This window comes from Hippoglossus stenolepis, chromosome 21 (genome assembly GCF_022539355.2).
Source record: "Hippoglossus stenolepis isolate QCI-W04-F060 chromosome 21, HSTE1.2, whole genome shotgun sequence".
NCBI lineage: Eukaryota > Metazoa > Chordata > Actinopteri > Pleuronectiformes > Pleuronectidae > Hippoglossus > Hippoglossus stenolepis.
Genome location: NC_061503.1, coordinates 9,453,764 through 9,477,791, shown reverse-complemented (window position 1 = coordinate 9,477,791; position 24,028 = coordinate 9,453,764). Strand labels below are relative to the sequence as shown.

The 24,028-nt window shown below is 44.3% G+C and overlaps 4 protein-coding genes across 8 annotated transcripts in view; 2 read left to right on the top strand and 2 right to left on the bottom strand.

The window, feature by feature from the left end:
• Positions 1-5,670, top strand: part of rhbdl1 (rhomboid, veinlet-like 1 (Drosophila)) — a 49,075-nt gene extending 43,405 nt beyond the window's left edge. The window contains exon 9 of the mRNA XM_047338472.1: positions 1-5,670. Coding sequence (XP_047194428.1) covers positions 1-272 — 272 coding nt within the window. The 3' untranslated portion in view covers positions 273-5,670.
• A 313-nt stretch (positions 5,671-5,983) lies between these two features.
• On the bottom strand, positions 5,984-9,004 carry zgc:112496 (uncharacterized protein LOC541336 homolog). The gene is made up of 6 exons (XM_035145140.2): positions 8,864-9,004; positions 8,625-8,778; positions 7,493-7,586; positions 7,184-7,343; positions 6,419-6,571; positions 5,984-6,250 (listed from the first exon to the last, which is right to left on the bottom strand). The coding sequence occupies exons 2-6, from the start codon at positions 8,747-8,749 to the stop codon at positions 6,069-6,071; spliced, it is 714 nt and encodes a 237-aa protein (XP_035001031.1). The 5' UTR covers positions 8,750-8,778; positions 8,864-9,004; the 3' UTR covers positions 5,984-6,068.
• wdr24 (WD repeat domain 24) lies at positions 8,998-15,664 on the top strand. 2 transcript variants are annotated; one of them, XM_035145120.2, is made up of 11 exons: positions 8,998-9,075; positions 9,854-9,940; positions 10,215-10,699; positions 11,343-11,520; positions 11,612-12,284; positions 12,938-13,050; positions 13,150-13,277; positions 13,378-13,482; positions 13,608-13,945; positions 14,358-14,542; positions 14,979-15,664. In XM_035145120.2, exons 3-11 carry the CDS (start codon positions 10,228-10,230, stop codon positions 15,145-15,147), a joined length of 2,361 nt encoding a protein of 786 aa, XP_035001011.1. In that variant the 5' UTR covers positions 8,998-9,075; positions 9,854-9,940; positions 10,215-10,227; the 3' UTR covers positions 15,148-15,664. The 2 variants fall into 2 exon arrangements, with proteins under 2 accessions (XP_035001011.1, XP_035001012.1); XM_035145121.2 differs by lacking the exon at positions 8,998-9,075 and adding an exon at positions 9,344-9,435.
• Positions 15,665-16,914: 1,250 nt separating this feature from the next.
• On the bottom strand, positions 16,915-23,753 carry anks3 (ankyrin repeat and sterile alpha motif domain containing 3). Of its 4 annotated transcripts, none has more exons than XM_035145122.2 (16): positions 23,664-23,753; positions 23,058-23,277; positions 22,759-22,957; positions 22,178-22,299; positions 22,019-22,100; positions 21,770-21,887; positions 21,525-21,674; positions 21,283-21,408; positions 20,688-20,803; positions 20,428-20,592; positions 20,209-20,333; positions 19,980-20,121; positions 19,624-19,897; positions 19,039-19,113; positions 18,868-18,959; positions 16,915-18,780 (listed from the first exon to the last, which is right to left on the bottom strand). In XM_035145122.2, exons 2-15 carry the CDS (start codon positions 23,222-23,224, stop codon positions 18,877-18,879), a joined length of 1,944 nt encoding a protein of 647 aa, XP_035001013.1. In that variant the 5' UTR covers positions 23,225-23,277; positions 23,664-23,753; the 3' UTR covers positions 16,915-18,780; positions 18,868-18,876. The 4 variants fall into 4 exon arrangements, with proteins under 4 accessions (XP_035001013.1, XP_035001016.1, XP_035001014.1 ...); XM_035145125.2 differs by having other exon boundaries at positions 19,039-19,110; XM_035145123.2 differs by having other exon boundaries at positions 23,619-23,734.
• Positions 23,754-24,028: the final 275 nt, after the last annotated feature.

Here is a 24,028-nt window from a genome sequence, read left to right as displayed (position 1 = left end):
TGAGTTCAGAGGTGGGCCGTGCCGTCTGGCTCCGCTTCTCGCCGCCCCTGCCGTCCTCGGGGCCGCAGCCCAGCTTCATGGCACACCTGTCGGGGGCCGTGGTCGGCATCAGCATGGGCCTGCTGATCCTGCGCAGCTACGAGGAGAGCCTGCAGAAACAGTGCTCCTGGTGGGTCATCGTCTTCTCCTTCATCACCTTCCTCCTCTTCGCCATCTTCTGGAACATCTTCGCGTACGAGCTCCTGGGGGTACAGATCCCACCTCCTCCCTGATGACGACCCCCCCCCCCCTGCCCGAGACTCTCCTTCACAAACACACTGACTCCGACCCTTCTCTTAACAGGTTCCCGCCCAACCATTGTTAACGATCCCCATTTCCTGACCACTTAGGCCCAAATGAAAAGATACAAGATCATTCAAACTAAAATACACCAAGAATCCTTTTTTTACAGATACTTTGCAAATCAAAGAAATATGTCTCTTTTATTAAAGAGGGATCACAGTAGCAACAAGTACAGGTGAACGCTCCTCAGATCCATTTTCGAGGAGCAGTATCTTTTTATACACATTGAGATCTCATCCACATTGCCAGCGCTATATCTGTCACCGTCGTTTCTTTGAGTAAATCTTTCATACATGTGAAGACCTCCGGTAGGAAGAGTTGATGACATGCGCCTCTGGTGCAAAGCAAAAGGGATTTAAAAGGGGAAGAACAGCAGGAGCATGTGCTGTTAAAAGCTAGCAGATACTTTCTGTCATTCTTAAAGGTCAGAGATGAGGATCAGCAGCAGCTAAACTAATAGAGATTCACTATTTTGCTTAGAGGCACTTAAGCAGAGTAAAGAGAGTTTTTCAGCTGTGCTTCAGGGGATGATTTAATTTCAGGACATTAATTTCCAGGGGGGCAGCAATAAACAAAAACACTGAAGCACCAATGAGATTTGATTGTTAGGAGTTTTTTAATTTCACATCCCTGATGCAATTCGCAGAACGCACTGTGTTTTTTCTCTGCTGGCGCATCAACTTAAAAAACAAAAAAGCTATCAGAGAGTTTTCTCCAAATTGAGGTGCCGGGTAGCGTTTCCAGCCAAAATGGAAGGAAATCAGTCACATTTCTTTGCCTCAAGAGCAGATTAATTTCCTTCCCCAGGGCAGGTGCAGTAAGAAAGGAGGCAAAAGCTTTAAATGCAAGATTTCAACGTGTCATCGTCACGAGTATCTTTAAGGTGAGAGGCGTCACTGTCATCGTTTCACTTCATGGCATCTTCAATGACATTATACCGACACTGTGGACACAGAAACATACGTCACTCAACACGAGAGAAGCGGTAAAGATGGGAAATCAAAAGTGGCCGTGCGACAGAGGAGGAAAGAGAAAAAAAAAAAAGACGAAGTTTCCTGGATTATCATCACTTCGGCGAGGGAGCGCCTCCTGTCGCCGTGTCAAACGTTAACCACCAACTTAGGTGCACCGTGTAAAATATGCCATGTCATTCTCTTTGGCTCTCAGCGAGACGAGGACACACACACACACACACACACACACACACACACACACACACACACACACACACACACACACACACACACACACACACACACACACACACACACTTCTCCTCTTTGTCTTTGAGAGCGGACACTGCCTGATTCTCTAGGTCAACATCAACAAACTGAAGAGGAAGACTACACAACACACACACACACACAACAAATATATATATATATATATATATATATATATATTCACAACACGCACACGTACTGGCCTCTGCCTGTTTTCTCGCTCTGACAGACTGAACTGGGGAGGGCGAGGATGTGTCATCACCTGACCTCTGACCTTTCGTGTCCCAGAGGGCATTGGGGATCTCTCTGTCGGGCCCAGTCCTATACCTCAGTTTCTCATTCTTAGGGACTGTATACTTTTGTAAAGGAATGTACCTATGAAGAAAAAAAAGAGTGTTATTAAGTTGTCCCCTTGTTTTTTCATTTGATAGTGGATGTGTATATTGTATGTTCATAACCAAGAGTATATTTATTTGTATTTTTTTCCTCTTTAAGGGGAAAAGAGAAAAACTTCAAATGGTGCAAAATTAATGCTATGATTGTTGTTCTTCTGATAACTCCTGTATCCTCTGAAAAAAAAAAAAGTCTACGAGGCAAAATCCCCTGGTTTGTTAGGTGACCACCAATGACTCAGCTCAGTTGATTTTATAAATCGCTAGTGCTTTACAAACTAAGCCATAGAAAGAACTAACTAGAGAGGGCAAAAAGTAAAAGAAAGGGTTTGAAACCTGCTGGTAGAAAATAGTTTCATCATCGTGAATGTTCCAAAGGCGATAGTTTCATGTAGCTGGACTCGTTATTGCAACTTGTTTGTCGTCGATGCAGCTTCATTCTCCCCTCTGCACCGTGCGGACGCCTCGCTGCAGTTCACTCCTTTGCTTATAACAAATTATAGACGGGGCTCCTGTCATACATCAACTTCAGTTTGATCCCAGCTTTTGGAAGAAAAAAAAGCCGGGGCGAGGAGAGCAATTACACTTACTCATGCTACATTCCATATTTCTGTCTTTCAATCGATAACTCATTTGAATGTCCACTGGCTGCCTGGGGGGGAAAAAAGAAATTATGCATCTGCCAATTTTGATAGTTGGTCATAAATACAGTCCTCAGCATTTGATTCCACATGAAAGTGTCAGTAGCAACAGAAGGGTTCTTGCTAAATGGGGGAATCAGGAGGAAATAGCCAGAAAAAAGCCATTTTCCGATACATTAAAAACAGAGAAGATCAGCCAATACAAGGCCGTAATGTATCCTTGATGGAAACCTGTGTGTGTACTAGGAAATATTATTGCTTGGGATAGCAAAGATACATTGATGAATAATGCATACATACCCCATAGCCTATAATGAAGATAAAGAGGATGCCTGAGTGGAGGTTAATGTGCCTCTTTAACTTAAGATTCATAGGAACCCAGAAGGGTTATAAAAAAGGGCTAGTAAATGGCTATGCTTTTGTAGAACACATCAACTGTGAATATTACACCTCCTGGAAGAACACGCAGGACGACTATGGAAGGCTCGTGAGTTCTTGTCGCCCCTGAACCTGGAAACAGCGATTCTTGACTGAGTTCTCCTTGTGCAAAGTGTTCCGTGTTTTATTTTACACAAAAAAAGCAGACGAGAGAAAATTATATCTGAGACAGTAGTTGGTCATTTTTCTGCAAGCCAGATCTCCATGGCCCTGACCTCGAAGAAATGTCCACAAACCAGGAGATGCTCCCACAAGCTTTTTATTTTACCTCCTAGGTAGTTGACGTTTTGGGCACAAGTCACGTGCCTGAAACGTCACCTACCTGGGATTATAATCGTGTCATTATTAGTCCTCTTCGTCCCTTGAGGTGCATAAGGCATCAACTATCTGCCTCCATCTGGGCCTGTCCTGTGTCGGACTTCTCCCCTTGTCAGACCCGTCCATCTTGGGGCGATCTTTGGTATGTGGTTCTGGTCAATTCTACATATGCATATTTACATTTCAGGTTCACAGTCTGAAGAAAGACCTGTGCCCATAAAAGTTAGCTTTACCTGTGAGGTAAAATAAAAAGTTTGTGGGAGCATCAACTGGCGTGCGGATAGTTCTCGTCTTCGGGTTTTGTCGCTTCTGTCCAGTACCTGTAGTGTGTAACAGGTTTGAATGTGTGTGCTTTTGTATACTTCCTGAGCCCGAGCCAGCCATGGCAGCAACACACCTTCAGACAAACTCACGTCCTCAAAGCCTCTCTTTCTCTCAAGCATGCAGCTATGACAGAGAGACAGAGGCCTGACTCTCATCCTCTCGCTCGACAACACGTGAAGGTTTCGTTTTTTGTGAGGGACGGAGGTGCCAGCACTCTTCACATTAAAACCTCAACGTGCTTCCCCATCCTGTCGCGCTCGTGTCACAACAGTGTCAGGATGATGCATGGCTGTGGCGAGGAGACGCCATTAACAGGATATCTTCCTTTAACAAGGGGATCTGACAGGTTGCATGATGTTTAATTGAAATGAGTGAAATGTTTTCTATACAGTGTATAAGGAAGGCATGTGATCCATCACTTTGGGTTTACACGCTCCCCTCGACAGGCTCCATTATAGACCCGACTGTTGTAAGAGATGATGTTTAAAGGTTTAGTGCCAACTCTGAGCAAAATTCACTGATACACGGATCCTTGTTGGCGCGACTGTGCCCGTAATATTGTTCATATCTGTGGTCGTGTCATTCCAACTTGCAGCGTACTTGACATTTCTGCCGCGTCTTATTTCCTGCTCCTGCGTTTTTATCATAAGTGATCTTTTTTTTTTTTTGCACTTATAATATTGTAGTCGACTGACATGTTGTCGTGTGCCATATTTTCTACTGCCATTACCATTCTGTGATGCTTTTGTACCTCCCTATGCCAATCTATTGTGCTGTTATGCCCAATGCCTTGTTATATATATATACTGTATATATATACAAGCTCAAGTCTGATTGCCAGGCAGAAAGGCTGCTTTGCTGTTATTTATTCTTCATAATCACAAACAGGATCCATGAGAAAAAGACGCTGGGCTGCAAAAACAACTTTATACCCAGTAGCTGCTCTCAACTGCTGCTTGCCAACAAGCCGGCCAGGTTGCCTTTTCTTAGTGTTTAGTACTACTTGGATTTGGGTAACTGTCGCTGTAGAGATGGATTTTACAACAGGAGTCATGAGGTGCTGACCAGTGCATCAATTCTCACTCGTGGTTTAAGTGAAACCTGCAGTGTTGGTCTATAGGGAACGTAAGGTCCTTTAAATGTACAGGCATTTGGCTTGAGTTCCCAAATTATACCGGTTATTGATACTGGATATCGTCACAGTGTCCGATTTGTCATTTGTGCAGATCCGCAAATAAAAATTGTCTTCTGCACAAAAACCAAACATGCATCAATGAAACACAACACCCGAGGATTGTGATCAAGTCCACAATCGATCCAAACTTACATGTTTAGATGAGGAAAGCCTCCGACTGTCCTGGTTGTCATGTGGATTATCTGTGGATTTCTGTCTGCCGCAGCTGGAAACAGTAATAAGAGTTTGACTTTTATAAGAGCAGATCCAAACCTCCTCCAACGGTTTATAACATCACTCAGAGGTTCTCTTTATGTTCACAAATACTGCCTGAGCCACTCGAGGTCACGGAGATATCACAGGTGGTTTCTTTAAACGCGAGTCGTTTTCCCTCTGACGCTTTAGAATTCAAAAAAAAAAGAAAAAAGAAGAAAAAAGTCATATCTGTGCTGCTGTGGTAGTTTTTCATGAGCTGCTTACTTGTATTGACAACATGGTGCCAAGCTTCAGAGGTTCGACCTCTCACGACCCGACAGGAGGTCGGACCGACACAGCGTTTACAAAAAGAAAAAAAGCAGAAGAACCTATTTTTCTCTCGGTCATGAGGAAACTAAAGGAAAACTAAATTTACATATGGATAATTTATATCAAAGTCCTCATTAATTATTTCACAATCTATTGTACTTTTTAAATGTTCTGAACGGAACCATTTTATATTGTATATATATGAATATATTTTGTTTTATTTTGTACTGTTCATTGTACTTTGCTTTAATTTAGAAACAATATAAATAAAGAACAATACTGTGGCAACATCCCACTGCTTTTCGTGTTTCAGCACAACATCATCATCAATCATCAAGTAGTAAAGCAACAGAAAATGAATCAGCAACAATTTCATAATTTTTAAGTAAATAAGCTAAAATTTGTAATAAATTATCTTAAATGTTAAAGATATTTGAGGAAGAACCTTGTACATTTTTTACTGTTTGATAATTTTTTATAGATCATATGATGCTGTATGTTATGATTCAATTAGTCAATCAACAAAATATGAAATGAAAACAATTGTTTGTTGCCGCCTTGATTATCATCATCAACAATAACACCCTTAAAAAATGCACAGTAAACTCAATTTAAGTCTTTATTACTTTGGAAAAATACAAAAACTGACAAACATCTAAGTTTAATACTAAAATTTTAACAGTTGGGAATTTCATTTTGTTTTGAGCTTCTTCTTTGGTCTGTGGTCAGTGTCGGAGTCCGAGCACTTTGCCGCCGCGCCTCCTCCCTTCACATCCACATCCTTGAGAAGCGGGAGCTGCTGCTTCGTGGCTACGCTCATCGCCCACAAACACAGCTCCAGCCTGTGGGGCGTCCAGTCCTGCTGGGGATCCACTGAGGATAAGAGGAGGGCGGGTGGTGTCAGTGCAGAATATCAAGGCAAGTTTATATATATACACAACCAGGCTGTGAACGTGTCTAGTAGTAGGAGTGTCTTGATTTGTGTATTAAATCGACAGTTGTACTACATGACAAGAAAATGCTTTCCTGTCATGACCTCACCTTTGTTTAGTCTTTTCGTTCTCTCGACCATCTTGCCCAGGTACAGCGCGTAATGCTTGGCTGTGTACTGGATGGGCTTTAGTCCCGGCACACTCTCCATGGCTTCATCAGACATGAATGCAGTCTGTTCTGGAGCTCCTGCCGCCAACACAGCTGGAACAAAATTCACAGTCAGCAACAAGCTATGCTGAATGTAGCTGAACTTAGCTTTGCTTGTCCAAACAGTGAGTCCCAGCTACTAGGGCCACCGGTATAAACACTATTTTAACTCCAGCTGCTTTAAAAGGTGCACTGGATATTTTCCTTTAACGTTCCTGCCAGTCCCCTGGCAAAATGTCCATAAAATGTCCGAGTGAGCCTATGTGAGCATACAGCAGGAAAATGTCGGGAGAATTCACAGCATGAGAGTGGGCGTGTTAACTGACCAGACAAAAAGAATACAAATATGTCAGGATGAAGAAGAGGAGCCATATAAGATGCAGATAAAGATGTCAGTTAGGGCAATGTGATGTAAGAGCTTTTGGTGATAAAGGCTGACACCAGTGTCGATGTGCTGTTATTTAATGTCAGAACTCATGTCCTGCCTCCTACATGCTCTACCTAGGCCTAACTTTTTCAGACATTTTCTCAACTTCATGTCTGAAAACGTCTTTATTGATCACAGAAACATTTTGTTCGATTGAATTCTTAGACTTACTTCAATTTGCTGGATGCAGGTTTAACACAGTGAGACAATCAGAGACAGAAAATAGACGCTGTGCTAACCTGAAGCAGTGGCTGGCCCGACTCCTTTGAGGGAGCTGAGCTCTGCGATCGCCGCCTGCACATCAGGCAGGAGGCTGAAGGCCTTTCTGGAACATTTCTCCACGGTATCCTCACCGTTGGACGCCACCAGCTGCTGCAGCCTCGGCCTGAACTTCCCTCTCTGCAGAAGAGCACACGGAGCCACTCAAGGACACGGCTGAGTGCTGTTAAGACTGTCGGTGCACACCCACACAAAAGAGAAAATCTCTCATGTGGGCGTATTTTCTGTTTCTTGGGAATGTTATGATTTAGTGTCTAGACTTGACTTACTGTGAGCTTCCACTCCATCAGCTTCACCAGCTCTGACAGAGTGACATGTTTGTCAGATCGACCTGAAATGAGCATGGGCAGCTCCTCTTGGTACCTTTCCACGGACACACAGAGGTTAGAATCAGTTACCTTTAATCCCATATCCATAGCAGGGCTAACAGAACTCAATTCATATCTTAGAAGTCATATACAAGAAAGACAGATATTCTGTACTGTGCAAACTTGATGTTTAGATCCTTGTACATGAGGGAAGGGTCTAAAACAGTCCTGAATTAATTCTGCCGCCTGAAACAGTGAGCGCAAACATACAAGAAGAACAAATAGTTCTGCATCTGCCAGTATATCCCTGAACTCAACATCATGGAGTCAGTCTGGGATCACGTGGAGACACTGAAGCAGCATAAATCTACAGAAATACTGTGGCATGTTCTGCATGGTGCTTATGACAACCTACTGTATCTGCCAAGTACACTGACAAACTGCACATCTGCACCAAGGAGGACTGGTGCAGTTTAAGGGCAAAGGGTGGTTTCAATTAAATATTGATCGGATCATTTTTTGTGAATACTGCACTTAGTATGAAGTCAATATATAAAATATTCAGGGCAACACTTGGTTCAGGTCCGGATCAGGGGGGTGGATCCAGCAATCTTTTTCACAATATTCCTGGTGAATAATCCATAGATCTTGATCAAAACAATCAGGCACATTAATGGAATTGATATCTAAGAGTGTGTGAAGTCTGGTGAGGCTGGATTGATCTTGAATTTAAGTGTGATTTATGAATGGGTTATCTTTACTGCTGTTTTATGAGAATAATAAAAGCTCAAAATGAGGCAAGAATAAATTCACTGCAGTGAGATGAAAGTCCAGCCACCAGAACGACTACAAATCTGTCACTGTAAAGAAGTTTGTCCTAACGGAGATAACCGAGCACGAGTATTGAAGCCAAATATAAATACAGATTTAAAGATAAATAACTAAAGCATTACAAATTTGTAACCTCCATTTTTCTCTCTGTTAAGCACTTTGTAACCTTCTTGAGAAAAGTGCGGTATAAATAAAGTTGATCACTAAGTGTGGTGTTGTTACTGTAACTCTAAGATGGAGGAGGACAGGGTGGGAGAGTCACCACTTCTCGAGGATCAGCAGTTTTCCAGGTTTCTTGCTCTTGGCCTTGGCCTCCACTACATCCCAGTACTTGTCGTGCACACTCCTCCATGCAGCTGGCTCCTCACAGGCAAACAGATCAGTCATGGTGGAGGAGAGAGCTCACACACCATCACCTGTGAACACATGAAAACACACTGTGTGAAGGACCTGTCACTTAGGAGAAGCTGATTTAAATGAATGGACTCCAACATTTAACACCTTAAACTGCCTCTGCGTGGTTTAATCCTTTAAATCCAGCTCTCAGCCACGTTCAGAATTCCTTGAATGAACTGTTGTGTCTTGATGCTTCCGCTTTTTCCACACACCCAGAGCATCATGGTCCCAGAGCCACGAGGTTTCTGAAATCCCGCGATATCACGCTGCAAACTACTACTTCCGGTACCTCAAGCTGCGAGCAACAGTTTCTCAAGGTTCGTCCCCTGAAACACTTCGTTGTTTTCTTCACCTGGAAGAGTTTTCTTTTAAAATACCACATTCACGAAAGGTTGCGAAACGTCTGGCGCACGCGTGGAAACTTCGCTTGCGTCATGCGCGTTTCGTCTGTGGGAATAAGAGTCCTGGGAAGCTAGGCTAGCTAGTTAGCATTAGCATCACATTCCAGGGATGTTTATGGTGCAGCGCCAGTAAAGTGCGCGTGTAGCCGGTGAACGCCGCGGACGGACGTCCAGCTGGTGGAGTTTAACCTGAGATCGGTGTTTAATGAAACGCCGAAAGCAGTGGTGCACGTGGTGTTCGGGTCGAAGCGTCCACCTCTGTGTGAAGTCACATGGGTTAGCTTGTTTTCCCCTCAAACTGTCATTGTTTACTCACGTGAATATTAGGCAGGGATTAGTCCATCGCCAGCTCGTGGAGGTGAACAAATCAAACCAACCCTCTTTAAGCAGCTTCTCAATGCTGGAGAGAGAGAAGGGAGCGTTTGATAACCAACATTTAGCAATCGTTGTGGTTGGATGTATTATGATGACGATTTATATTTACAAAGAAAATCAAATGCGGATTTCTAATATTTAAATTTGTGAAAGTTGAAGCATAACCTCATAATCACTGTTGAATAATAATTTATAAATGTTTATTTCTGTGCAATTCAATAGTGAAAATTTGATAGATTTATTTGGCATATATGAAATATTAGCCCTAACAATAAATGCAGATGGTATCACTTTGTCCATTACATTTGTCTTTCTCCAGCTAACAAGCAAGTTGTCTCTCATGGGAGCACATGAGGAGGACTCTGTGCTGCTGCAGATACTGAAGAGGCCGGTGGTTCTTCAACAAGTAAGTACTGTAGAGCTTTCGTTGTCTGAAATGTTTAAGTTTGCATGATACTATTCATTAACTTTGTTTGATACAGTGCCATCCCTCCTGCACCCGTAAGGACTGTATGAAGTTGATGTTTTATTTTGCTATAGTGCCACCTTCTGGTGGATATCAGGAGTTTCACATGTCTTTTACAGCTGGCACTAGTGCAGACGTAACCACAGCAAGTAACAAGAGGAGGTGTTTCCTGATGGATCTGGCACTCAAATTTGTTTTATTTTGTCTACACCAGGAACGTGGAGAAGATGTCACGTGTTACCACAGCCCTCAGCAGCAATGCCATCACTGGCCGAACAATGTTCTGCCACTTGGACGCGTCGGCCAACGCCATCAGCGTGTGCCGCGACGCATCGCAGGTGGTGGTGGCTGGCCGCAACATCTTCAAGATCTACGCGCTTGAGGAGGAGCAGTTTGTGGAGAAGCTGAATCTCCGTGTTGGTCGAAAGCCCTCGCTCAACTTCAGCTGTGCAGATGTGATGTGGCACCAGATGGAGGAGAACCTTCTGGCCACAGCTGCCACCAACGGGGCGGTGGTCACCTGGAACCTGGGGAAACCGTCTCGTAACAAGCAGGACCAGCTGTTTACCGAGCACAAACGCACCGTCAACAAGGTGTGCTTCCACCCCACAGAGGTGTACATGCTGCTGAGTGGCTCGCAGGACGGCTTCATGAAGTGCTTTGACCTGCGCAAGAAGGAATCCGTCAGCACTTTCTCAGGTAGTGACATGAAGCTGGTCAAGGAATCTAATGCTAATAATCTAATCGAATGCAGCATTGGATTGTAATTATTTCTATACTGCAAGTATAACTTCACTTTTCTTTGCATGAAAAAGAACAGAGCAGCAATGATCAAAAATCATCTTAATGTCTTTTCAGTGTGTGATCATATTGAACTTGGTTAAGTTTAATTAAATATTTCAGAAATTTCCAGTGTTAGCCATGAAGAATACATTTTCTCTCTCTCTCTCTCTCTCTCTATATATATATATATATATATATATATATATCCTTGGATATCCCTGGTTTAGTGGAATGTTAATTTCCAGGGGTGTCATAGCACTGCTGCTTGTTTTGGACAAAGAGTCAAATTTCTCTTCCAACAGAGGTGCAATATATGAACTGTGTAATTCTCTTCCAAGAAAAGAGTGACTTAATTAATATAAGTGAAAATATACGTGCTTTAAGATTTAAACTAATGACACAGAATTTATGAGGTAAATTCTTACTGATCCATTAATGTCCTCTCGCTACACTCAGACTCATTAAATGTGTAGTTCTCCGAATCAGTAATAACACTTAATCATCCTCTAATATCCCTGTTGATTTTTTTTACAACCCTTTTTAATACGCTCTCCTCCAGGTCAGTCAGAAAGTGTAAGGGACGTCCAGTTCAGCATGAAGGATTATTTCACCTTTGCTGCATCCTTCGAGAACGGCAACGTCCAGCTGTGGGACATCAGACGACCTGACCGCTACGAGCGAATGTTCACTGCCCACACTGGCCCTGTGTTCTGCTGCGACTGGCACCCTGACGACAGGTCAGAGGGATGACCATGATAAATGAGACCTGTGCTTGATGCGCTGTTTTGGTGTTTGAGGAGTTTTATTCAAGCATGATTTCTATTTTAGGGGATGGCTGGCCACAGGAGGCAGAGACAAGATGGTGAAGGTTTGGGACATGACTACTAACAGGGCCAAGGAGATCTACTGTGTCCAGACGATCGCCTCCGTCGCACGAGTCAAGTGGCGCCCTGAGAGAAAGTACCATCTGGCCACCTGTTCCATGATGGTGGACCACAACATCTATGTGTGGGACATTCGCAGACCTTTCATTCCCTTTGCCACCTTCGAGGAACACAAAGATGTGACCACAGGTATCGTGTGGCGCCACCAGCACGACCCTCATTTTCTGCTCTCTGGCTCAAAGGACAGCACGCTCTACCAGCACATGTTCAAGGACGCCACTCGTCCAGTGGACAAGGCAAACCCCGAGGGTCTGTGCTTTGGACTGTTAGGCGACTTGGCTTTTGCAGCCAAGGAGAGTCTGATCAGCAGTGACCCCAGCAGAAAGCCTTACCTCGGAGGAGACCGCCGCTACCCCATCTTTTTCTTCAAGAAGCCCGACCCGACGGAACAGTTTGCTCATGTGTCCAGTGCTCTTAGCGTCTTTGAGACAGACTTGGCCAGTAACCGCATGGACTGGTTTGTCAAGACCGCACAACTCTACCTCCTCTGTGGGAAGCCATTTGCTGAGCTGTGTGATCACAATGCCAAGGTGGCCCAGGAGCTCAAGAGACCTCAGGTGAGACCTCAGTGCAATGTGTGAACAAAGTTGTGGTTCAGAAATTGTCAATTTTAATAGAAACTTCACGGATTATGACCTGTGACTGCAAAACCAAGACACATTACGGTACAGGCTTGAAGTATTAATCTGCACTAGGGCTACAACCAACAATTATGTTTATCTATAATGTATTAATCAATTGATTGGTCTAAAAATGTTAATGAATAGTATATATGCTGTAGCCCAAGGTGACATCAGACCAACAGCCCAAAACCTAAAGATACAAAGCTCTTCAGTAACAATCATAGGAAACATAGGGAAATGTGAGAAGCTGGAAGCAGTGAATCATTGTTGGGGTTACTTACGTGAGATGATTCAATAAACTTATCGACTGAAACCCACACACAATTTCAGCAATAATACAGGAATGCAAACTCTTCCTTTTAAGGTTTGACAGTAAACAGAGCGCCTGGACTATTTTAATCCAATTTTCTCCAAACATTTCACATAATCTTTAATTTTTATCTGCATCATTTAAAGGCAAGACACAAAGTATATTTTATTTGTTAATAATTAAAAAGGTCACATCCATTCGATCTGTAACTATATTGCGATACTGGAAGTGTCCTGCAGCCATATTTTATTTATTTTACTTTTTTCATAATTCACAGGTTTCCACAACTTGGACCATGCTGAGAATCATGTTCTCTGACCCTGCAAACCTCACAGCGTCTGGTCCAAACCTCAACCTGAGTAAACTCGGCACCTTGCCTTTAATGAACAGGTAAATCAACTTTTTATTGTGTATCATTCCAAAGTATTAATAATAAATAAGTAATGCAACTCATTTACAGCCTAATTTTGGTCCACATTATGTTTTCAGTTTCAATTTGAAGGAGATTGGTGCCGGGATGGGCACAGAGAGCAGACTAGAGCGCAGTAAAGGGGAGAGCCGGCAGGACAACATCCACCTGGAGCCTGGAAACTTGCACATCAGCAATAATAATGAAGGTAAGAGTGGTTATTAAACGTCTTAGAAGCCAAATGAAACATTGACAAGGTCTTGGTCCTTGTGTTTCTGCAATATTCATCGCTTATATTGCAATTTCAGAAAATGAGGAGACGGAGGGCAGTGAGGGCCAGGCTGAGTACATGTTCGGTGATGCTGAGTTAGATGATGACGACCTCTATTCTATGGAACATGACAACCCAACAGGTCAGTCACAGTCTCATCACAGAGGAAGCTAAAGACTTGCCCACATCAGTACCTGCTATTTATAAGTGCCTCTGCGCTCAGCACTCTTTTGTCTAATATTATCTCTGCTACCTTTTTAACAACAGAAGAGCCAGAGTACACGCTGCCCCAGGAGGCCTTCCCGCTGCGCCACGAGATCCTGGATAACCCCGCCGCTCCTGAGCACCTTCAACAGGACAAGTCGGACTCCCCGCACGTCAGTGGCAACGAGGCAGAGGTCACCTGCCTGACGCCCATCGAGTCCTTCTCCCTCATCTCCATCTCCCAGCCGCTGTTCAGCCCACATCTACCTGCCAGCTTCTTCTGCCCCATAGTGCGGGAGATGCTGAGCTACTACGCTGAGCAGGGCGACGTGCAGATGGCCGTATCTGTGCTCATCGTCCTGGGGGACCGGATACGTAAAGAGATTGATGACCTAACCCAGGTCAGTTTGGGGAAAAATGGTGTCTTCCTCGGTTTTGCAAGAGTTGCATTTCAATGTTTCTCGGGCGAGAACTTGCAAAAAGCAAGTCAAAATGCTTTTACTGTGGTCAGAAGAAAGACTTACTGATTGACTTCGGGGTGATTTTTTAAATATTTGAAAGATGTTATAATTGTTTTCTGAACAGATATCAACTATGTCAGGTCTTATATATTTACTCAGATTAATGGGGTATAATTTGTGTTGATATATTAAAAAACAACCAAACTTCTGTGATACTTAAATGCGACTAAGTTTTAAGTACTTTGTCTATAACCAAAACATTTGAATAATGAAATTTTAATTCTGACATAGCACTTTGACAAAATAAGCAGATACAATAGGAAACACTGACCGAGATGTGTTTCCATTTCAGGAGCACTGGTACATGTCCTACATAGACCTGCTGCAGCGATTTGAGTTGTGGAACGTCTCCAATGAGGTCATCAAGCTGAGCACGTGCAGCGCCATCACCTGCCTGAACCAGGCGTCTACAACACTACACATCAACTGTAGTAACTGCAAGCGGCCAATGAGCAACAAGGGCTGGATCTGTGACAGGTATGAACACTTGACCACCATTTAATATTAGAGAGTAATGTTTGTGTGTGTGACTGGCAAGTTCAGTGTGATACCTTTTGTGTAATAGCCTTAAGGTGCTCGTCTCTTTCAGGTTAAATGACCCTGTTAACATAAGGATTGGTAAAATGGGAAAATAACTGGTTCTGTCCAAAGGACACAAAATCCATACGACCACCTTTTAAAGCTTAATCATTTACATGTATCTCGTGTGTTTTACCTCGACAACAATCAATCGCACAAACCGTTGGACAGACATGGATGTAAACTGCGGAGCCAAACAATTGGAAAGGAGAAATTCTAGTTGTGTGTTCTTCCTGTGTCTCTTGCTTCTCATGTGTTTATTAAATACACTGAATGCTTCTTTAACTCTGACATGAAAACAAACTCTGACAAGCGCTCTGTGTATCTCCTCTAGGTGCCACCAGTGTGCCAGTGTATGTGCAGTGTGCCACCACGTGGTAAAGGGACTGTTTGTGTGGTGTCAGGGCTGCAGCCACGGTGGACATCTGGAGCACATAATGAACTGGCTGAAAAGCAGCACTCACTGTCCCGCCGGCTGCGGTCACCTGTGTGAGTACACCTGAGCCCATCACAACTGCTGCTCATGCAGCTATTTCTCTGTGGGAGTGGGAATCTGTCCACACACAGACCTGTATCATCATCAACTCACCTTCATCCCTCTGTGAGGATCAGACTCCTCAGACTGCGGAGTCTGAAGGAGGATTCGTTTTCCGTGTGTTCCATGTTTTCTTCCGGACAGCTACTCACAAGAAACACAATCATGAATGGATTCACTTTTACACTTGAATCGATTTTGGAACCTTTTATTTTTTTTTTGTACGTGAACAGATGTTACGATACATATACAAAGAATTCAACAATATATTTCTTGAATTCACCTTTGCTGCATTTTACATAGATTTTAAACCCCTCAGTAAAACATTGAAGGCTGTACAGTGAGAATTGTTTGTCTCATCCTAAGTGGATTGTCAATGTTTGTACATAATGTCTAAAACCTATTTTTTAAAAACTGTAGAAATTAATTTATGAAAGATTGCTCTTTATTCAAGAAGTGCATTAAAGCAATAACCACAGACTAGACACTTTCAGTTGTCCTGGATTTGACGCCTGTTTTGTCGACTGCATTCGCCAAAGAAACCCTAAACTACTTTGACATGTATGGTGGTTAGAACACCTGGTTACAGTGTGGGTAAAACATCTGTTTAGTGAGAAGAAAAAAAACTACTTATTCATTTTCCTCCACTACACTTTATGCTCACGGGCCCAGAAATCCAAACTGGCAGCCTCTAATCCACCAGCCAGTCACAATGTGTGCTGGTCAGAGTAACCGTCGTTGGCTTGTCACGGTTTTTATGTGTCACTGCTGGTGAGAAACGCAACAGAAAAACGTAGAAGCCAACAGAGACGACTTCTGTTCACATAAACCTCAAAAGAACAGCTTCGGCTTGGGTGAAATTTGACTGCGAGTCTCGTCCCATCAGGCTCTGCACGGCCTGATGGCGACTGGTTGGAGGATTTTACAGCCTAGTTGTCAGTTTCACTGGCAGACTTTCAGGAGATGAGTAAATCATCACCGAAAGATGTAGAATATTTTATCAGTTCAGTCTCAACAGATGCCGCTCAGCTTCACAAGTGCCGGCCTCTCACTCCTGTTTGCCATCAGGCTTGTACATCAGCGGGAGAACATCACTACTAGTGAGAGTCGGGACACATGGGTCATTTTAAAGCATAAAGTACTGAATGTGTTTTGAATGGGGCACAAACTACGGAGCATGGGTAGTTAGTGAACATCACTTCTCACCCCTATGGCAGCTTAACATGACTAGTGCAGTAATCCATATTTCCTGGTAATTATTATTGTCATAAATCAATATTTCACTTTAAGTAAAAAAAAGGGATGTTCTGTCTATTACGAGGGCTGAGCTGGTTGGAGTTCGTGCTGATTTAAAAACCCGCGAGCTGGAGGCTGCTGTGTCTGGATCAGCTGCTGCAGCCAACAGCCGCATCGTGCCAAGGTTGTTTTACTGAACATGAACTGTCATCACATCAATTTGCCGCCAAGGCCCTGGGCACAGTAGCTGGGTTTCAGATGTACTCCCTAAGAGGACATCCCAACCAGCAGCAGGGGGATTCCTGACCTCCCGGCTCAGTCGAAGATATGGAGATCTGTTCAGTGGTGGTTAAAGAAGCAAACATTTAAAACATTCATAGTCTCTTATATTCCACAAATCTGCCGCGGTATAATGCAGAGCTCAGTGAGACCTGTAAATCCAAAGAGGTTAAAAAAAAACAAATGTTAAAGTTTAAAACAGTGACACATGAGTCAAGTCTACACTTTGTCAAAAATTTTAATCAAGATTTTCTCTACTACTATGCATGAATTTTAATTCAGAAGACATGTCAAGAATATTACAGTTTCCTGCAGCTGTTTTCCAACTTCCAGTTTTGCACAAACTTGTCTTGCAAGTCAATGAAAACATTGAATTTAAAAATGGTTTGTTTGTTTCATTTCTACGTACAGTACATGTATCTGTCAATTTAAAACAAAGCCGAAAAATGACAGAATCCATCCTCAACTTTCAGGAAACTGGGTTTTATTTGAGTTTAAATACATCCACGGATATCCAGCATTGAAAAGATTTTAAAGGAGTTCAGGGTAAAACAGGATCCTGCTATAGAAGACACAATGAATCCACAAGATGAACTACTTGACAGCATCACTGATTGAAATCTGAAACTGGTCAATTATTTGTGCTTTGAAAAAGAATTAAAACTTGTATTTTGCACTAATAAAGTCTCAGCTCTGGATTTATTAGACTCATAACTGTCCACAGTAGGGTGGACATCAAGAAGCGGTTCCAAATTTCCGATTCCAATGGAATCATTAAGAAATGTAAGTTCTGATTCTGCTTATCGGTTCCTAAAAGCATCACTGCATCTCCCAAGCTACACTGGCCCTGGTGCTCTCTCTGGACTGGACCATTCTGCCCAAAGCAGGACTATTTGAAGATAAACTTACAGGCGAGCACAAAAGTCTGGGAAGAGCCGCCCATGAGCGTCATCATGGACCCAGGAAGTGTTCAAAAGATGAGGGGTCTGCACAGTGCAACACCTGTGACGTTTATTTCATGCAAGGGAGGATGCACAACTAACATGACTACACACCAGTCTCCCTCTCCCTCACAAACCCAGCCAACAGCCAGGACCCTGTTTGCAATCAGGTAAGTGAAAATTAACTAACATTGGTCTTATCCTTATTTGGTTCGGTTGCAAGCACCACACACAGACATTCCTTTTGTCTCATAAACACCCACACGCTGCAGCTCCCTAAAGTGGAAAATAATCAACTGTTGCTGTGTTGTCATTTCAGCGGGTTTCGATGTTACACTGCATTGACGGGGGAAAAAAAAGATTGAATCATATCATTTAATAATCGAAGCAAAAACAATAGGGTCCTCGCACTGTCAGTGCTCGGGGCCCTCATAACAGCAACTGCTTGAAATTCATTTCCAGGTTCCATGCACTGAAGTCAGTTGTGCAGTTGACTTGTGTAAAGGTTTGTAAAAACTGTTTTCTGTGAAAGCAGCAGGTAAAACGTTTTGATCCCACCCTTTAAAGAATTGGAATCATTCAAATTCAATGGTACCCAACCCTAGACCACAGATGGATTGAAAAGTGTGTAAATTGCTGTAACTTTAACGTCTTTATCGTCAGCTCCTTTAAAATGCGTTCAGCAGGACATTATATTCAAACAGCATACAAATGAGAAGATTTCATTCAAATCACGAAGTATCACTGCAGAACTTATTTGAACTGAACTGACTTCTCTACTTTTAAGAAATGTACCTCTTCTCCTGGTGGCATATTCAAACCACATTTCATATTCAGGAGAGAGAAATGTTTCACAGTATTTCAGCCTCCGATCCTTGATCAGCTCCACCTCCTCCTCTCTGTGGGGGGGGGGGTCAGGTGCCCTTCCTGCCTGCTTGTCATTTCCCTGCAGCAGCTGCCGTTAACCGTGGCCTTGTCCACATCCGGCGTGCTCGGGTCTATCAGCCTTTCCCAGACGGGCAGCAGGTCTGCTGCGTCGAGCCCATGGGGGTGGGGGGGGCTGTCCTCATCTTTGGCCTTCTCCCGTTGCAGTGCGCTTGTACAGGGTGGTGAGATCACCCTCCGTCGAATATTGGCAGAAATCCCTGAAGAGAAGAGCGAGTTATCTGGTCGTCTTTTAGCAGCTGTCAAATTCTTCCAGCAATTGTCGTGTCCATCCAGTCCAGACTCACCTGGAAATGTTAAGGCCGTTCCCAGCTATCGGACACTTTTTCCGGGGCACTCAGTCGCCTCAGGCTCTGCTGCACGGTTTTCAGGGTCCCTGCTGTTATGATGAAACAAGCGGCAGCATTAACAACAGCCCCAATAACACATTCAAATCACTGAGCATTACACCATCTTACCAAGCTGATCTTCATAGGAATCCAGCTTCTTGATTATCTCGACAACACTGGAGCATGTCAGGCCGTCCGCAGCTACTAGGAAAAAAGAATGACAAATCAGAGAGCGTCAAATGTGTTATTCAGTCTCTCACACACAACTAGAAGGGAGCTCTGAAAGTGCATCCCTCCACCAAGACTAATGCCCTATCTCACCAAAGAAGAATTTCCCATTAATTATCTGGCCTGTGGCAGCCAAAAATGTTTTTATACTTCTCAAAACATACAAGATCTGTAACTTGGTGTTTTTCCTCCGTTGTTGCATTGTGCAGATGTATGCAGCGATATTTACAGCATGTCGCTTGTGTTATCACTCAATCTTTTGTGTGACATTTGTGCATGTGCGCCCCCCCCCCCTGCTACCACCATAGATTGAATGAATTCTGTGGGAAACGTTGCAGAGAAAGTGAAACTAAATTCCTGGATCTGCACTCAAATTTAATGGGTTCTTACCTGAGCCATACCTTCCACCAAGTTTTATGGTAATCTGTCCAGTAGTTATTGCGTAACCCTGAGACCTCACTTTCTTGGGGGGGGGTAATAACTCACCTTTAACACTGGTATCATCCTTTGCTTTATCTTCCACACCAGTATAAGCGCTGCCATTGCCATCAGTAGTAAAGCCAGAGAGCAGTTCAGCACAGCAGGTCCTAGCCTTGGCTAGTGTGGCGCTCATGTCCTGAGTCAGCCGGTGGTTCTCCACCAGCTCAGTATGGACCCTCCTCCAGGCCATCTTGTCCTCCATCAGGCATCCCTCCATCACAGTGCGCAGCTCCTTCTCCTGAGACACCTGGCTCTGCAGGCTCTCCGCCTCCTCGCAGTGCTACAGCAGGGAGAGTGAGTCGGTCAGATGTGGATGAAAGTGTTTGTCTGGCTGTTACATTGAGTGTCTACTCTGTAGGTACCTTGTGTAGTTGAATGGCCATCTCCTGCATCTCAGCCTCAAGTTGGTCAGCATAAGCCTGTTCCAGAGCATCACTGGGGGGGCGAGCGCTGCTGTGCCACCTTGCAATACCCGAGGTCATCTTACGCTTGGGTCCAAACAATCTGGACGGAAGGAATGGATATTATTCCCTGCCATATATACAGATACTGCATGTGCAGGAGTGTATATGAAAGCCTGAGGTCTCTTACGTGATTCCTATTTCTTTGAGATCATTTTCAGTCAGGGTGAGAAATATCCGCAGATCAATGTCTTGCTCCACAAGTAATGGGAGATACTTGGAGAAGCCGATTTGCTCCAAGAAATCGGCCAGATCCTGCGTTAACAAGAGAAGAAGAGACAGTCCTGAATAAACTTGACATGAACCACCTGTTCAGGTCACATTATGAATCAATCAAACCCACACATGCCTTTGGACCAGAGTAGGAAGGTGGAGGAACAACATGCGGGCGGATCCCACAGTTCCCTGTAGCACTGGAGTGAGCTGCCTCGCTGATTCCATGGCGACCCTTGCCTTTTGAGTGATAGCCCTTATTTACTCGACGAGAGCTGCTCTTTTTGCATTGGTCGGAGTCCTGGTGGACAAAGGCACATCTGTCTGTCACAGCGCATCAATACAAAAACAAAAATCTGGTGTTTGCCTCCATAACAGTGGGGTTTCTGTGTTCACCTCGTTACTTTCCACAGAGCCTTCCCAGTTGAGGCCGACCACGTGAGGCGGGCCTTCACTGCTGCTACTGCTGCTCCTCATGGTGGGCATGTCATTGTCAAAGAATGGACTATCATCTGCAACGGCAACAGAGAAAGTATTTACATGTCTTTGAAAGACACCCAGTGCATAATGACTTACTGCAGTGACTTTCCACAGACACTATAACTGCTTTCAGATGTGCACTGATATTCTCTCTGGATAATCTCCTGAAATTATCCGGAGGGGCTGTGTGTGAGGAGCCATTCACGTGGAAGATACTGACGAAGATGTCAACTCAAGACAACGAGAGTTTCTGTTGATGCGGGCTGACGGTGGTGTTGATACGCTGCAAACACAAGCATGTGTTTTCTGCTGTGCCACACCTGAACTCTGGAGATTTTTCTGCGGAGTCTGACCAGAGAATCTCCCGCTGCATATTTCATATGTCAAAGGCAAACTCAGGAGAAGGTCTGGGCCCTACTGTGCAGACATCTTCCAGAGTTCATGTCTGAAAATGGCTTATTTCTGTGATGTTTTTCAGAGGCCACAAAACACTCGTAGCTATGCTTCTCACCTCTGCTGCTGCTGCTCTGGCCGTCCAGCTCATTGATAGGCGAGGTAACGTCCCGGTAGCAGAGGCCCTCAGTCTGTTCACCAATATCACGGAAGGTCATGTAGCCTGGCGGCACAGCAGGAGGCTCTGTGAGGACGAGAGACACATTAGCAAACTGTCAATCCACCTCTGTAATTCACAGAACCACCACACTCTTAACATGGCTACCGGCTGGCAGACTGGATAATATTACGTGACGCTACCACACAGTTTGCTGGGGCCTCCTACTCGAAACTTGGCGATGGCCTGGGGCCCATCGTGGATGCTAATGCCTTTGGCTCGGTTTCGACTGGGCCTTATCCTCGGGGGTGCACTGTCGGAGTCTTCAGAGGAGCTCAGGTCTTCAAAGTGTCCTGTCAGGTTGGATCGGATAATGACAGAGAAAACATTATTACAACTCATTTAGTAAAAAATAAACAGTGAGACGTTAGGCGGTGGAGAAAGGTACCTGGTTTGCTTCTTGGAGAACGTGAGTCAATGAGGCTGACGATCTTGGTGTAGCCGTACATCATTGCTATGGCACGGGCAGTCTCTCCCTTAGCATTGCGGTCATCTACTTTAACTTTCTGTCAATTAATAAAACCACGTCAGGATCTTAAGGCATTACCTCTTTATCAGCAGGACAATTGGGTCATCACACATCCTCACCAGCAGGCAAGTCCATGAGAGCATGTTTTATAAATGGGGACCCACTCACGTGATCAAGCAGGTACTGAAGTATAATCTCATGTCCAGAAGCAGCAGCCTCCATCAGGGGAGTGAAACCAGACCCTGGCTCCCTGTTATTGAAAGAGAACAACATAAAGAAAACGTGTCTTCGTCTGGATCGAGTGTTGGGATGAGTGAGGATGCTCACTTGACATTGGCGTCAGCCTTGTTGTCCAGCAGGAACTTGACCATCTGCTGGTGGCCGGTGCTCGTGCAGTGTAACAGCGCCGTCCAGCCCAGAGAGTCCTTCAGCTCCAACTCCGCACCATGCTGTTTGAGGTAAGAAAAACCCAAAGTCTAAGTGTTAAAACATTACATTTTTTCTTACGTGTCTCGTGTTGTGTCAATACAGTTAACTGATGCAACGCTTCTCACAACAAATGATCCAATCACAGTGAACGATTTAATTTGGTCCTGTGCAGTGGTGGCTCTCAAACCGCTGAACTCCAAGGACCCAGTAACCGACACTAACTAGACCACAGACCTCCATTTGACAAGTTTTGTTTTTAGATGCTGGATTACAGGAAGTGTGTGACTTATGGTGAAAATAAATGATTCCTCTTTTAGCCAGGGACTCCCTACAACCCCTCAAGGATGCTTGGATGTCCTCAGACCATGCCTGCTTCTGTACAGTGTCCACGTGTCATAGTGAAGTTCAATTTAATTGAATTACAGGACACATATCCTGCTGTATGCATGAACCGATACTATCCGGGGATCATGTTGTACCTGAAGCAGGAAGTATGCGATGCTTTCATTGCCACAGCTGGCTGCCAGCATCAGTGGGTTTAGACCTTTGGCAGTGGTGGCGTTGACGTTCACGCCGGCCTCCAGCAGGAGATTCGCGATGTTGTCGTGTCCGATGTACGCTGCATACATGAGCGGGGTCCATCCTCCAATGTTCTTGCCGTCCAGATTCACCTCACGTCTGAAAACACACCACACATTTTGATTCATATGTGTATATATATATATTAGGATGGTGGACATCCCAGGAGTGTGTGTGTGGAGGATAGTGAGACACCCACTTCTTGATGCACTCTGCCACCACGTCGTACTGGCCGATGGAGCAGGCGGTGTGGAGGTCCAGGGGCACGTCCAGCTCCTCGGGTCGCACCAGGGACTCTCCTAGCCACAGGGAGAGGCTGACCCCCAGCTGCTCGGACTCACTGGCCTCGTCGCTCAGCTCAGACATGTTTCCTCAGACTCCTCTTCTTCTCCTTCTTCTTCTCTCGTGCCTCCTCACACCTGAGAACAGAGGGGATCCTGTGGCTCAGCGCCGCCATGACATGTTCACAACCGCTGGATTCACTCTTTCAATGTGTGTCTCCTGAACCGCAGAGAGCAGGAGTCACGTCTGGTTCAACTTCAGTTTGTAATAAACACACAAATAAAAGTCTCCCTCAGACTTGCGGTTCCTTTAAAGCTACTTTTAAGCTAAGCTAAAGTGCAACTTCTATCTCATCCGTCTCTAGCTAAATCCAACTTTGCTCTTTTAGCTAGTTTCACGTTAGCTTAGCGAGAACACGTCAAGCCCAGTTTAGACTTTACCCCAGTTTTAATAAACAATGATTAAACAAAAAACTTACTCGCATTAGAACAGCGGACATAGACACAATGGGTGCAACACTTACAGGCAGCAGGAGTTTGTTTTCTCAGCGGATCTAACTTTTTTGTGTTGGGTGTCACACTCAATTGTGTCCGTGTTGAACCACGCCCCACCTTTTCCTGTTTGAAAGGCACCGGTGAACCTTTTTTTTTTCCAGCTGCACCGGTGTAAGTCTGAGCCTGTACATGCATCTACTGTTATCTTATCCTAAACCCGCAGCATTAGCATGTGGGGGGGAGTTTGTTTGTTAAAGAATCTGATTTTAGTTTCTGTCATGGACACTCACTCATCCCCCCAGTGCCTGTAAAAACCCTGCAAATGAAACGATTTAAGAAAAAGAAAAATAACAGTTGGACTTCTCACAACTCCTGTCCACACTAAAACATCCAA

Excerpts from the sequence above, each read along its gene's own strand:
- zgc:112496 (XM_035145140.2), bottom strand. The coding sequence starts at position 8,749 with ATGACTGATCTGTTTGCCTGTGAGGAGCCAGCTGCATGGAGGAGTGTG. Across the intron at positions 7,587-8,624 it reads CTGCTGATCCTCGAGAAGTG|GTACCAAGAGGAGCTGCCCA; the intron begins GTGACTCTCCCA and ends GTCCGTGGAAAG. Across the intron at positions 6,251-6,418 it reads AACGAAAAGACTAAACAAAG|TGGATCCCCAGCAGGACTGG; the intron begins GTGAGGTCATGA and ends TCTTATCCTCAG.
- wdr24 (XM_035145120.2), top strand. The coding sequence starts at position 10,228 with ATGTCACGTGTTACCACAGCCCTCAGCAGCAATGCCATCACTGGCCGA. Across the intron at positions 11,521-11,611 it reads GACTGGCACCCTGACGACAG|GGGATGGCTGGCCACAGGAG; the intron begins GTCAGAGGGATG and ends TTTCTATTTTAG. Across the intron at positions 13,278-13,377 it reads CATCAGCAATAATAATGAAG|AAAATGAGGAGACGGAGGGC; the intron begins GTAAGAGTGGTT and ends TTGCAATTTCAG.
- anks3 (XM_035145122.2), bottom strand. The coding sequence starts at position 23,224 with ATGTCTGAGCTGAGCGACGAGGCCAGTGAGTCCGAGCAGCTGGGGGTC. Across the intron at positions 21,675-21,769 it reads TTCTCCAAGAAGCAAACCAG|GACACTTTGAAGACCTGAGC; the intron begins GTACCTTTCTCC and ends CCAACCTGACAG. Across the intron at positions 20,804-21,282 it reads CCAGAGCAGCAGCAGCAGAG|ATGATAGTCCATTCTTTGAC; the intron begins GTGAGAAGCATA and ends TTGCCGTTGCAG.